Source organism: Martes martes (genome assembly GCF_963455335.1).
Source record: "Martes martes genome assembly, chromosome: 14".
Taxonomy (NCBI): domain Eukaryota; kingdom Metazoa; phylum Chordata; class Mammalia; order Carnivora; family Mustelidae; genus Martes; species Martes martes.
The window spans coordinates 34,353,127-34,365,305 of NC_137902.1; the positions used below are offsets into that span (position 1 = coordinate 34,353,127).

A 12,179-nucleotide genomic window follows, 5' to 3' on the forward strand; every position below is an offset into this window, starting at 1 on the left:
TGGGCTCTCTGCTCAGCAGGGGGTCTGCTTCCCCCACCCCCTGCCTGCCTCTCTGCCCACTTGTGATCCCTCTCTCTCCCTGTCAAATAAATAAGTAAAATCTTAAAAAAAAAAAAAAAAAGAATAGCATTGTCACATACACACACTTAAAAGACTCGTCAAGACTATTTTTAAGCATAATTAGATTTCCAGAAGATAGTCTAAGGATGCAGCAGTCTCTGTGCTAGTTTCTCTTAGCTGCCTGCAGTTAAATATATTGCAGCTCTCCATGGCATACTTAGATTACTGTGCTTCTTTTTCTCCTAACTGAAGTCTCTTACACTTTCATACTCTGGTTTGTAGATTTTGGTGTAAGTTTGATGTATATATACTCTGTCTCTTCTGTTATTCCTCTTGCTTACCTTTACTTACTTACTTACTTTATTTATTTAAGATTTTTTATTTATTTGCTTGACAGAGAGAGAGAGGTCACAAGTAGGCAGAGAAGCAGGCATAGGGGAAGGGGGAAGCAGACTCCCTGCTGAGCAGAGAGCCTGATGCGGGGCTCGATCCCAGGACCCTGAGATCATGACCTGAGCCGAAGGCAGAGGCTTAACCCACTGAGCCACCCAGGCGCCCCTATAATTTATTTATTTATTTATTTATTTATTTATTTATTTATATTAACATATAATGTATCATTAGCCCCAGGGGTACAGGTCTGTGCCCTGTAATTTATTTTTAAATTGTCTTTCACTGTATGTTTCAGTTCTAAATTATTCAGTGGTACACTAATTCTTGTTTTGCAAACGTATCCCTCTTTGTTAGACCAGTAATTGATGTTTGCCTTGTTTGAGGGAACTGTATTCATCTATTTTGTACTACTTGCTTAGAATAACATTTCAAATGTTACCCATCCACTTTACTTTGGCATACAGCTGTCTAAATCCCTTAGGATTGTACCTGGCCAGTCCCCCCTATTTCCCCCTTCGTAACCTGAGCATTACTGCGCAGCCGCCAGTGTCTGTTGCATTTTGTATTGGAAGTCATCCTCCAAAGCCTCTGGCAGTTCTCCCCGAGCTTTATCACTTTCTCTCAAGACAGAGTTGAAAGTGCTCTTGTTGCAGAGGCCGTGTCCATTCCTAAAAGAATGCTTCATGAATGTTTATGAGTTGTCATCAATCTGTTGTACATTGTTGTGATGCGTGGGCTGTCATTCAGGGAGACCAAAGCCACCACTATAACAAATTTGTCCAAAATCGGCACCTTGTGGAAGAGAAGATGGTAATACCACGTCTACCAGGTTATTTTACTTCCTAACACAATTTTCAGAGTTCTCCTTGAGACGTAGTCCATTCATTTTTTTAGGAAGTCAGGAGGAGTAGAAACACTTTCTTGGACTGAGTCTTAGCAGGTTCTCTCATGTATTGAAAGAAAGTCCTTAACAAACATTACATGTCCTTCATGTGGCCATGTGAGTTCTATACACACCCTATGTATACCCCTCAAAAGGAATTCTCAAAATGCCAACATGGAACACTTCTTCTGGACACAGTAACAGAACTCTTCCATCCATTAAGCTCTATGATTCCTCCCTGTGTTTGTAAGGAAAATATTCTTATTCAGCATGTTTTTTTTTTTCAATTTTTAAAAAAATTTTTTTAAAGATTATTTACTTATTAATTTATTTATTTGACAGACAGAGAGAGATCCCAAGTAGGCAGAGAGGCAGGAAAAGAGAGAGAGGGAGAAGCAGGCTCCCTGCTGAGCCGAGAGCCTGATGTGGGGCTCGATTCCAGAACCTGGGATCATGACCTGAGCCAAAGGCAGAGGCTTTAACCCACTGAACCACCCAGGTGCCCCTCAGCATGTTTTTCAAACTGGTAGTGGTCAGAGGCAGCTAGGCCAGATCAGGAGTACCATCAGCTGGGAGATTAGTCAGCCATACTCACAGAGAGGTTAGTCAGATTGCTTTTATCTGCCCTACACCAGGCAGTAGGACTAAGTCCAGCTAGCCAGGTAGAGTATTTTGTCTAGAATAAATAAGAAATAGACAGTGGTTCTCATGGTCAGGCATTGAAGTTGCGAAGGTCTGATGAGGAGTAGGAACGCATTGAAAATGGATGGGTATTCAGTAAAGGGGAGTTTTCATTGCAAGTAGTGGGCTTTCAGCTGCGAGACAGACATTCAGAGGCTAGAACCAAATGTCTGAGAGGATGGGTAAGAACAAGTGGGAAAAGACATAGGCCTTGTTACTTGAATTGGGATGTAAGGGAGAAGTGGGATCAGTGACAGGACTGACCTCATGGCAAGCCATCAAAGCTATTGGCCTAGAGCTTCCTTACCCACAAGATTCAAATAAAATTGGTCCTAGGCTGGCACTGAGTCTGCTGAGAGGATGGCAGTGATTCCCACTTTGATAATTACAAAGCAGCAGAGGCAGAAATGTCCCTGATGATGCTGCAGGGGACAGGAGTTCTGCTCTGGTACAGAGCTGCTTTTGCTATGCTTGTCGTAATCTTCTGTTCACCTATCTTTTGACATCATCTTATATCTACCCTCCACCCCTGAACTTTTTTTTCCTTCTGACTTTTTTTCTGGGCTGTTTCTGCCTTGCCCTCAATGAAAGGTTTTAATAAACCAGAACATAAGTGTTTCTTAGTCTTGTTTTCTTTACCTCTAGAAGCATGAAGGCCAATGTACATGTACTAGATGTAGTTGATGGTAGTCTCTGGCCGGAAAAAAATCCACGGAGCACAAACTTTGCAAACAATAATAAAAGTATGTTTTTGTTTTTTGGATCTCTGGATGAGCCAGTAAGGGTGGGTTGGTTTTTTTTTTTTTCTCTTACCATTTTTGTTAACCCCGGGCCTTAGCTGTTCCTGGGAAGGAGTACTTTGTTTTGCTTTTTTAAAGACTATTTTTCAACTGACTTGGTTCCATTTTTTCCCTAGTTACTCTTCTTTTAAAATTTTAGTCAGTAGCATTACCCACAAGATTCCTGCATGCAGTTTTTCACATTAAAAATGAAGGGCTCTAGCCAAGGGGTAATAGAGACCGTGATCAGAAGCCTCTATACTTGATTGCCTGTTTTGATTAAGCGTTACTGGATTTACTGGGTCTTAGCATGCTCTTGGACATTATGTACGTTTTCATGACTCAGGTTTTATAGATGCATATATACAACATGAGTTTATAGTGTTTGTTTTTTTCCACTTACCTTTAGGGTTGCAATAGTTTCCAAGTCCTTTGAAGGAAAAACTGACCGCACAGAAGAGTGGTACGGAACCCAGTACAAGCAAGAAGCTATACCAGATGAAGTCATTAAGGTAGGGTTCGCTCATCTGTGAATAAACTTGATGTGTGAGGGACACACAAGAGCATGAGCTTTCCACATCAACCAACTCACAGCCCAGAGTATGGAGAGTGATGGCCCATGGCTGTCTATACTGTCCTGAGCAAAATGAACAAGGAGATGAAGAGCTAGAGCTGAGATTTGTGCATTAAGAAATGGCACTATGGCCACCTTCTCATGTGTCTGTTAGATCAGCAGGGCTGAAAGCAGACTCCCAGCTTCATGCACTCAGAGATCACTGAAGTCCAAAGTACACAAAGGAGCAAAACAGGCAAGAAGAGATGGAAGTAGAGAGCATGAAAGATAGATAACAAGGGCTCCAGAGGCCTCATGGTCGTTCTGTATATACAGGTGGGAACGGACTCTGGATTCACACTATCTTCACTTTAGGAGATGCTATATTGTATGCCTCATGTTGTCTTGTTGCTCTTTTTTCTATGTAAGGGAGTTAAAATTCGCTTCAAAACAGGCGTGTTTAGATAGTATGTTACCCCATTCATCAGTAGTCCAGATTTTGTTTTTGAGTCTTTTCTACTTGTCTAGTGTTTTTTCTTTTTTGGTTTTCATTGTCATTGTATCTTTGAGATTGTGTCCTTTATTCATGGGAAGACACCAGAAAGCCTTGCTCTGACTAGATTCTAGTTAAACTTGAGTAATGGACATTTCTTTTTCTTTTTTTAATGATTTTATTTATTTATTTGACAGAGAGATATCACAAGTAGGCAGAGAGGTAGGCAGAGGGGAAGGGGGAAGCAGGCTCCCTGCTGAGCAGGGAGCCTGATGTGGGGCTTGATCCCAGGACCCTGAGATCATGACCGGAGCTGAGGGCAGAGGCTCAACCCACTGAGCCACCCAGGCACCCAGTAATGGACATTTCTTAAGTGTACCTGTGTAATACAGAAAAAACAAGAAATAGTTTAAGAAAATCATTGCTAGTTCTTCTCTGACATGTTCACAACATAGGATGAGATCACTGCAGCCACTTTATGTGGAAAAATACTCATTTAGCTAAACGATGAGGAATGCTGATCTCCCATGAATTAATCCATAAAACAGAAGAGAACCTCTAGTCACCAAACTCTGATGATAACAAACCTACCTCGAATTTTTAAAAAAGATTTTATTTGTTTATTTGAGAGCGTGCAAGTGGAGGGAGGGGCAGGGGGAGGGGAGGGAAAGAATCTGACATGGGTTCGATCTCATGACCCTGAGATCATGACCTGAGTCTAAACCTAAGAGTTGGATGCTTAACTGACTAAGCCACCCAGGCACTGCCTGAATGGGAATTTTTTTTAAACACATTTACCTGGGGGAATGCCTGGCTGGCTCAGTTGGTAGATCCCAGGATTCTTTATCTCAGGGTCGTGAGTTCAAGCCCCATGCTGGGTATAGAGCTTACTTAATTTTAAAAACAAAACAACCCAAATTTATCTGGGAGTTTAGCAGTGAAACGATTTACTATGTGTTTCCCAGCCCCCACTATTCAGCCATTTGGGAGATTTAAGCTGCTACTCATAAACAATATGGCCAACATCCCCACCATCCTTGTGCCAAAAAACATAAACTCAGGGACCAAAATAGAACTGCAGAAGCTACAAGGCTGTGCTAGATCATCTGGAGAACAAATTACTGAACCCGGGATTATTGGCACTTGGTTGCTTTTTTTTTTTAAATAATGAAGTCTTATAATAAGAGTCCAACAATCACTGACCTGTGATCTGTCCCACTGAGCTTTCAGAACTAGCCCATCGAGCACATCCAACCTGCAGGTTGTATCAACCCTGTTGCACAATCCAGGCTTAAGACTCTGCTTTGTTCTTGACCTTGTGCTTGAATTACTGGTTCACTTGGAAGTTCACATGGTCATCTAGGACAGTTGTGGACCAGGCCTTAAGGAGCAGTACTGAAACTTAGTAGTTTTCAGGCTACACATACAAATAACCTAGTGCAGCTGGACGTTTTATTCTTCTGTAAATGACCTATTGTCTACCAGTTGCAGAAATATATCCCTATACAATTATTCTTCCTTCTTTAAAGAGCTAGAGCCAATGTGATCTTCATATGGACTAAGTAGTCTCTCATGTTTCTCTAGCCACAGATTGCCCCTTAACCTCAGCCAGTCATTTTGGAAGACTGTAAAGAAGAAAGATTACTAAGTACAAAATCTTGATTAGTAACAGAACAGCTCAAGTTTGATGGAAAGCCATCAGTGGATCTTGGGAGTGGAAAAGAAAAGCTGTGTGACATTAATCCCCTTAATACTTGGCTAGATATTAAGCAAATGGACTATTTTAAACTTCTGAATCCAACTTTAATTGCTTTTGTGTGTTTTTTCATTATTCATCCAGAAATGGCAAAATGCTGACTTGAATGGGAAATTTAAACTTCCAACGAAGAATGAATTTATTCCTACGAATTTTGAGATTTTATCATTAGAAAAAGAAGCAACACCATACCCATCTCTTATTAAGGTAACATGTTGGAATGGGTGATTTTTAAATTTAGGCGATATGGAAGAGACTGGAGAGATGATTTCTTGCGTTTGGGACTATGTTGGTTTTGGGAGCTCACATCCTAAGAGCTACCGAAAGTGGTAGAAAGAATAATTGCAAGGAATATTAAGGAGGCTAGAAATGTTAAAGCAAACAAACTACTAAACAATTTAGAATCTAGGGTATTGTTTTCTTTGCAGAAAAAAAGTTAAGTCTGGACTACAATCACAATTTTTGTTTCAAGATTTTATTTATTTATGACAGAGAGATAGCGAGAGGGAACACAAGCATGGGGTAGTTGGAGAGAGAGAAGCAATATTCCCACTGAGCAGGGAGACCTCTATGGGGCTCCATCTCAGGATGCTGGAATCATGACCTGAGCCGAAGTCAGATGCTTAACGACTGAGCCACCCAGGCACCTTGTACAACCACAAATCTACTGAAAGTTATTGGCCTACTTTCCATATTCACTGAAGACCGAGTGAGGAAGTTGATATGTGCTGCATCATGAAAGTTAGAGATAAAGAGAATTTCTAAACCCTGGACGAGAGCATATCCAAGGGAAGCTGTTAGATTTCCTGCCCTTAAAAATAACTCTCAATTTGTTAGAGTGGCTTTAGGAAGTTGATAAGAACAACGGACTTAGGAAATTAGTAAGTCAGTGAGAACAGTGATTGAGAAATGGGGCTTATTTTTCTTTTTCAGAATTTTCTCTTGTCATTATTTCTTTTTTTTTTTTTTTTAATTTTTACTTATTTATTTGACAGAGACCACAAGTAGGCAGAGAGGCAGGCAGAGGTGGGGGGAAAGCAGGCTCCCCACTCAGCAGAGAGCCCGATGTGGGGCTCGATCCTAGGACCCTGGGATCATGACCTGAGCCGAAGGCAGAGGCTTTAAACCCACTGAGCCACCCAGGCGCCCCGCTTGTCATTATTTCACACCTTGAGAAGATTGTGTAGAAAAATGGATCAAATTATTACTGCACATCCTCTTTCCTAAATTCTCTTTCTAAGCTCACCACCAAAGATATACATCTTTTTCTTTTCTTAAAAGTACCTAACATTCAGATCAACTCAATGAGATAAGAATTAGTGTTTAGAAACTTGAAATTTATCACAAGCAACTAGATCATTAACTAGACAATCATTTTTCCTTAAAAAAGGGAGGAATTCAGATGGCAGAGGAGTAGGGGAATCTAAGCTTGCCTTGTCCCTTGAACACATCTAGATAAATATCAAATCATTCTGATAACCCAAGAAATCAATCTGAGGACTACAAGAACAAAACTGCAAGTGTCCAAGTAGAATTGTGGAAGGTAGGGGCTCTGGAGAGTGGATTTGGGGGAGTTAAGAACTGTGGAAGCTGCGGAGGGGAGGGACCCCTGCTTACAGAGACTACTGCAGGGTATTATAAGCATTGGACCACAAAATCTGAAGTTTTAGAAGTCTCCCACCAGCAGGGTCATGCCTGCCTTAGTGGTGCTCCAGTGGGGGAAGAGGGCAGATTCCTAGGAGTGGACAGTGTAGTCTGAGGATCCCCTGGGTTGCAGGGGGGAACAGTTCCCCTCTTTGGAGTGCATTTCAGAGTGACAGCAAGGCCTCTCCATGGACAGAAGAAAGGGTGGCACCAATGTGCTGCACTGTTCCCAGGCACAGGAGCAGGGACACCAGCTGAGGGCAGGGAAACTTAGTGCCTGCTTTTGGCTCTGCTTTACTGTAAACTCTGAACTGCTTCTCAGTCCTGCAACTGCTTTCCCGGGACTGGCTGCAAACAGCAAAAGTGGGGAGACATCCTTCCCCAGAGGATCAGTATGGAGTGGTGCTGCGGGAGTCCCTAAAATTTGGAGTTTAGAAACCTAGCTGTGCCCTGAGATAAAACAGCTTGGACACAGATAGGGTGAAGGCAGGGATTTGACAGAAGCTAGGGCACAAGAGGGGTGATTGTTTGCTCTTCTGTGAGGGCTTCCTGAAGAGTGGTGGGCACGAGCTTTGCACTGCAGAGATGAGAGTAGAGCGGAGCCATATCCCCTGTTCTTCCCGTCCCCCACCCCATCAACACTGACTGACCTCAGTGAGCTAAACCGCACCATCAAGCAGAGATCAGAGCCACTTTTACCACCCGCCACACCCCCCACCATACAGGCGCATCTCTACAAGGGCAAATAGGCCTGAGAATCAGTGCAGCAGGCCTTCCCCCAGAAGTCCAGCACAAACCCCTTGCATGTACCAAGTCTACAGATCATCAAGTGCTACAGAGCTTCAGCTCTAGGGGCAATAGGATCTAGCTTCTTTTCATAGGCAGACCAAAACACACCTAGGATCTAGTTTGTTGTTGTTTTATTTTTGTTTTTGTTTTTCTGGACAAAATGACAAGATGGAATTCACCCCAAAAGAAAGAGCAGGAAGTAGAAGTAACAGCGAGGGATTTAACCGATACAGATATAAGTAAGATGTTTGAACTAGAATTTATTTATTTTATTTATTTTTAAATTTTCTTTATTTGAGAAGGAGAGAGAGAGCACATGAGCAGGGGGTAAGGGCAGAGAGAGAGCAAACTCCCTGCTGAGCAGGGACCTGGATGTAGGGCTCCTTCCTGGGACTCCAGGATTATGACCTGAGTCTAAGGCAGAAGCCCAACCAACTGAGCCACCCAGGCACCTCTGCACTAGAATTTAAAACAACAATTATAGGAATACTACTTGGGCTTGAAAAAAGCATAGAAGACACTAGAGAATTCCTTACTGTAGAGATAAAAGAACTAGAATCTAGTCAGACTGAAATTAAAATGGTATAACTGAGATGCAAACCCGAATGGATGCTATAACAACAAGAATGAATGAAGCAGAGGAATGAATCAGTGATATAGAAGATAGAATTATGGAAAATAATGAAGCTGAAAGAAGAGGGAAAGGTATTGGATTATGAAGGTAGACTTAGGGAACTCAGCAGCTTCTTTTTTTTTTTTTTTTAATTTTTTATTTGACAGAGAGAGAAATCACAAGTAGGCAGAGAGGCAGGCAGATAGGAAGGAAGAAGCAGGCTCCCTGCTGAGCAGAGAGCCCGACGTGGGGCTCGATCCCAGGACCTTGGGATCATGACCTGAGCCGAAGGCAGAGGCTTAACCCACTGAGCCACCCAGGTGCCCCTCAGCAGCTTCTTAAAATGTAATAACATTCCTATCATAGGAGCCCCAGGAGATGATGAGAGAGAAAAAGGGGCAGAAAGTTTACTTGAACAAATTAACTAAAAACTTTCCTAATCTAGGGAAGGATACAGATATTAAAATCCAAGAAGCCCAGAGAACTCCCATTAAATTCAACAAAGGCCAGGCATCACCTATATATATCATAGTCAAATTCACAAAATACACAGACAAGGAAAGAATTCTAAAAACAGCAAGGGAAAAAAAGTCCTTAACCTACAAGGGAAGACAAATCAGGTTTGCAACAGATCTGTCCACAGAAACTTGGCAGACCAGAAGAGAATGGCAGGATATATTCAATGTACTGAATGGGAAAAATATGCAGCTAAGAATACTTTATCCAGCAAGGCTGTCATTCAGAACAGAAGGAGAGATAAAGAGTTTCCTAGATACACAAAAACTAAAGGAGTTCCAGCCCTGCAAGGAATATTAAAGGGACTCTTTGAGAAGGAAAGAGAGATCAAAAGTAACAAAGACTAGAAAGGAACAGAAAATCTAGAGGAACAATGACCTTACAGGTAATACAGTGGCATTAAATTCATAGCTTTTAATAATTACTCTGAATGTAAACAGACTAAATGCTCCAATCACAAGACATAGGGTATCAGAATGGATTTAAAAAAAAAAAAAGATAAGATGCATCCAAATGCTGCCTACAAGAGACTCATTTTATTTATTATTACTATTTTTTAAAGATTTTACTTATTTATTTGACAGAGAGACAGCAAGAGAGGGAACACAAGCAGAGGGAGTGGGAGAGGGAGAATCAGTCTTTCCACTGATCAGGGAGCCCAATGTGGGGCTTGATCCCAGGACCCTGAGATCATGAACTGAGCCACCCAGGCGCCCCACAAGAGACTCATTTTATACGTAAAGACACCTGCAGATTGAAAGTGAGGGGATGGAGAACCATCTCTCAGGTTAATGTATGTCAGAAGAAAGCCAGAGTATCCATGCTTATGTCAGACAAACTAGATTTTAAAACAAAGACTTAACAGGAGATGAAGGGCATTATATCATAATGAATCTATCCATCAATAAGATTTAACAGTTGTAAATACTTATGCCCCCAGTTTAGGGGCATCCAAATATATAAATCAATTAATAACAAATATAAAGTCATTGATAATGAAACAGTGATAGTAGGGTACTTTAACACCCCACTTACAGAGCAATGGACATCATTTAAGCAGAAAATCAAGGAAATAATGGCTTTGAATGACACATTGGACCTGACAGACTTAATAAATATTCAGAACATTTCATCCTCAAACATAGAATACACATTCTTTTCGAGTGTATGCAGAACTTCTTTAGAATAGATCATATACTGGGTCACACACAAATTGGCCCTCAAGAAGTGTAAAATGATCAAGATCATTCCATGCATATTTTCAGAGCATAATGCTTTGAAACTTGAAGTCAACCACGCAAACATTTGGAAAGACCACAAATACATGGAGGTTAAAGAACATCCTGCTAAAAGAATGAATGGGTTAACCAGAAAATTAAAGAAGAAATTAAAAAGTACATGGAAGCAACTGAAAATGAAAATACTCTAGTCTGAAGGAAAAAATGAAACAAGATGGGATCGGGAGGGAGACAAACCATAAGAGACTCTTAATCTCACAAAACAAACTGAGGGCTACTGGGGGGAGTGAGGGTATGGAGAGGGTAGTTGGGTTATGGACATTGGGGAGGGTATGTGATATGGTGAGTGCTGTGAAATGTGTAAGCCTGACAATTCACAGACTTGTACCCCTAGGGCAAATAATACATTATATATCAATAAAAATAATCAAAAAGAAAAAAAAATACCATAGTCCAAGATTTTTAGGATGCAGCAAAGGCAGTCCTAAGAGGGAAACATATTGCAATACAGACCTTCCTCAAGAAGCGGGAGAAGTCTCAAAAAAAAAAAAAGGCAGGAAGAGTCTCAAATACACAAGCTAACCTTACACCTGCAGGAGCTAGAAAAGGAGCAGCAAACAAAGCCTGAAGCCAATAGAAGAAGGGAAATAGTAAAGATTAGAGCAGAAATAAATGATATAGAAACAAACAAAAAAACCAGAATGGATCAACAAAACTAAGAGCTTGTTCTTTGAAAGAATCAATAAAGTTGATAAACCCATAGTCAGACTTATGAAAAAGAAAAGAGAAAGTGCCCAAATAAATTTAAACGATGAAGAAAGAGATGATAACCAACACCACAGAAACACAGATAATCAGAATATTATGAAAAGTTATATGCCAACAAACTGAACAATCTGGACAGAATGGATAAATTCTCAGAAATATACAAACTACCAAAACTGAAACAGGAAGAAATTAGAAAATCTGAACAGACCCATAATCGGCAAAGAAATTAAATAAGTAATCAAAAATCTCCCAACAAACAAAAGTCCAGGGCCAGATGGCTTTCTAGGGGAATTCTACCAGATATTTAAAGAAGAGTTCATACCTATTCTCAAACTGTTCCAAAAAATAGAATGGAAGGAAAACTTCCAAACTCCTTCTACAAAGCTAGTCCTTGATCCCAAAACCAAAGAAAAGAATTATATGCTATTAAAAAGGAGAATTATATGCCATTATCCCTGATGAATACGAATGCAAAAATTCTCAAGATACTAGCAAATTGAATCCAACAGTACATTTAAAGAATCGTTCGCTGCCATCCAGCAATTGCACTACTAGGTATTTACCCAAAGGTTGCAAAAATATAGGTTCAAAAAGATACATGCACCATGCTATTTATAGCAGCATTATCAGCACTAGCCAAACTATGGAGAGAGCCCAAATGCCCATTGAATGATGAATGGATAAAGAGGTGGCATATATATACAGTGAAACATTATTTGGCCATCAAAAAGAATGAAATCTTGTCATTTGTAATGCTGTGGATGAAGCCAGAGTATATTATGCTAAGAGAAAGAAGTTAGACAAATACCATATGATATCAGTCACATGTAGAATTTAAGAAGCAAAATAGATGAACATATGGGGGGAGGGAGAAGAAAAAAAGAAAAAAGAGAGAGGGAAACAAACCATAAGAGACTCTTAGAGAACAAACAGGGTTAACAGAGGGAGGTGGGTATTAAGGAGGGCACTTGTTATGATGAGCACTGACTGGGTGTTATATGTAAGTGATGAAT

The 12,179-nt window shown here is 40.6% G+C and overlaps 1 protein-coding gene across 3 annotated transcripts in view; it reads left to right on the top strand.

Annotated features, from left to right (window-relative positions):
• The window catches only part of IDE (insulin degrading enzyme), a 109,169-nt gene that overhangs the window by 71,054 nt on the left and 25,936 nt on the right, over window positions 1-12,179 (top strand). For all 3 annotated transcript variants that reach the window (XM_080823312.1, XM_080823311.1, XM_080823313.1), the window contains exons 12-13: window positions 3,206-3,308; window positions 5,683-5,805. In XM_080823312.1, the coding sequence (XP_080679438.1) occupies window positions 3,206-3,308; window positions 5,683-5,805 (226 nt within the window). The remainder of the gene's footprint in view (window positions 1-3,205; window positions 3,309-5,682; window positions 5,806-12,179) is intronic.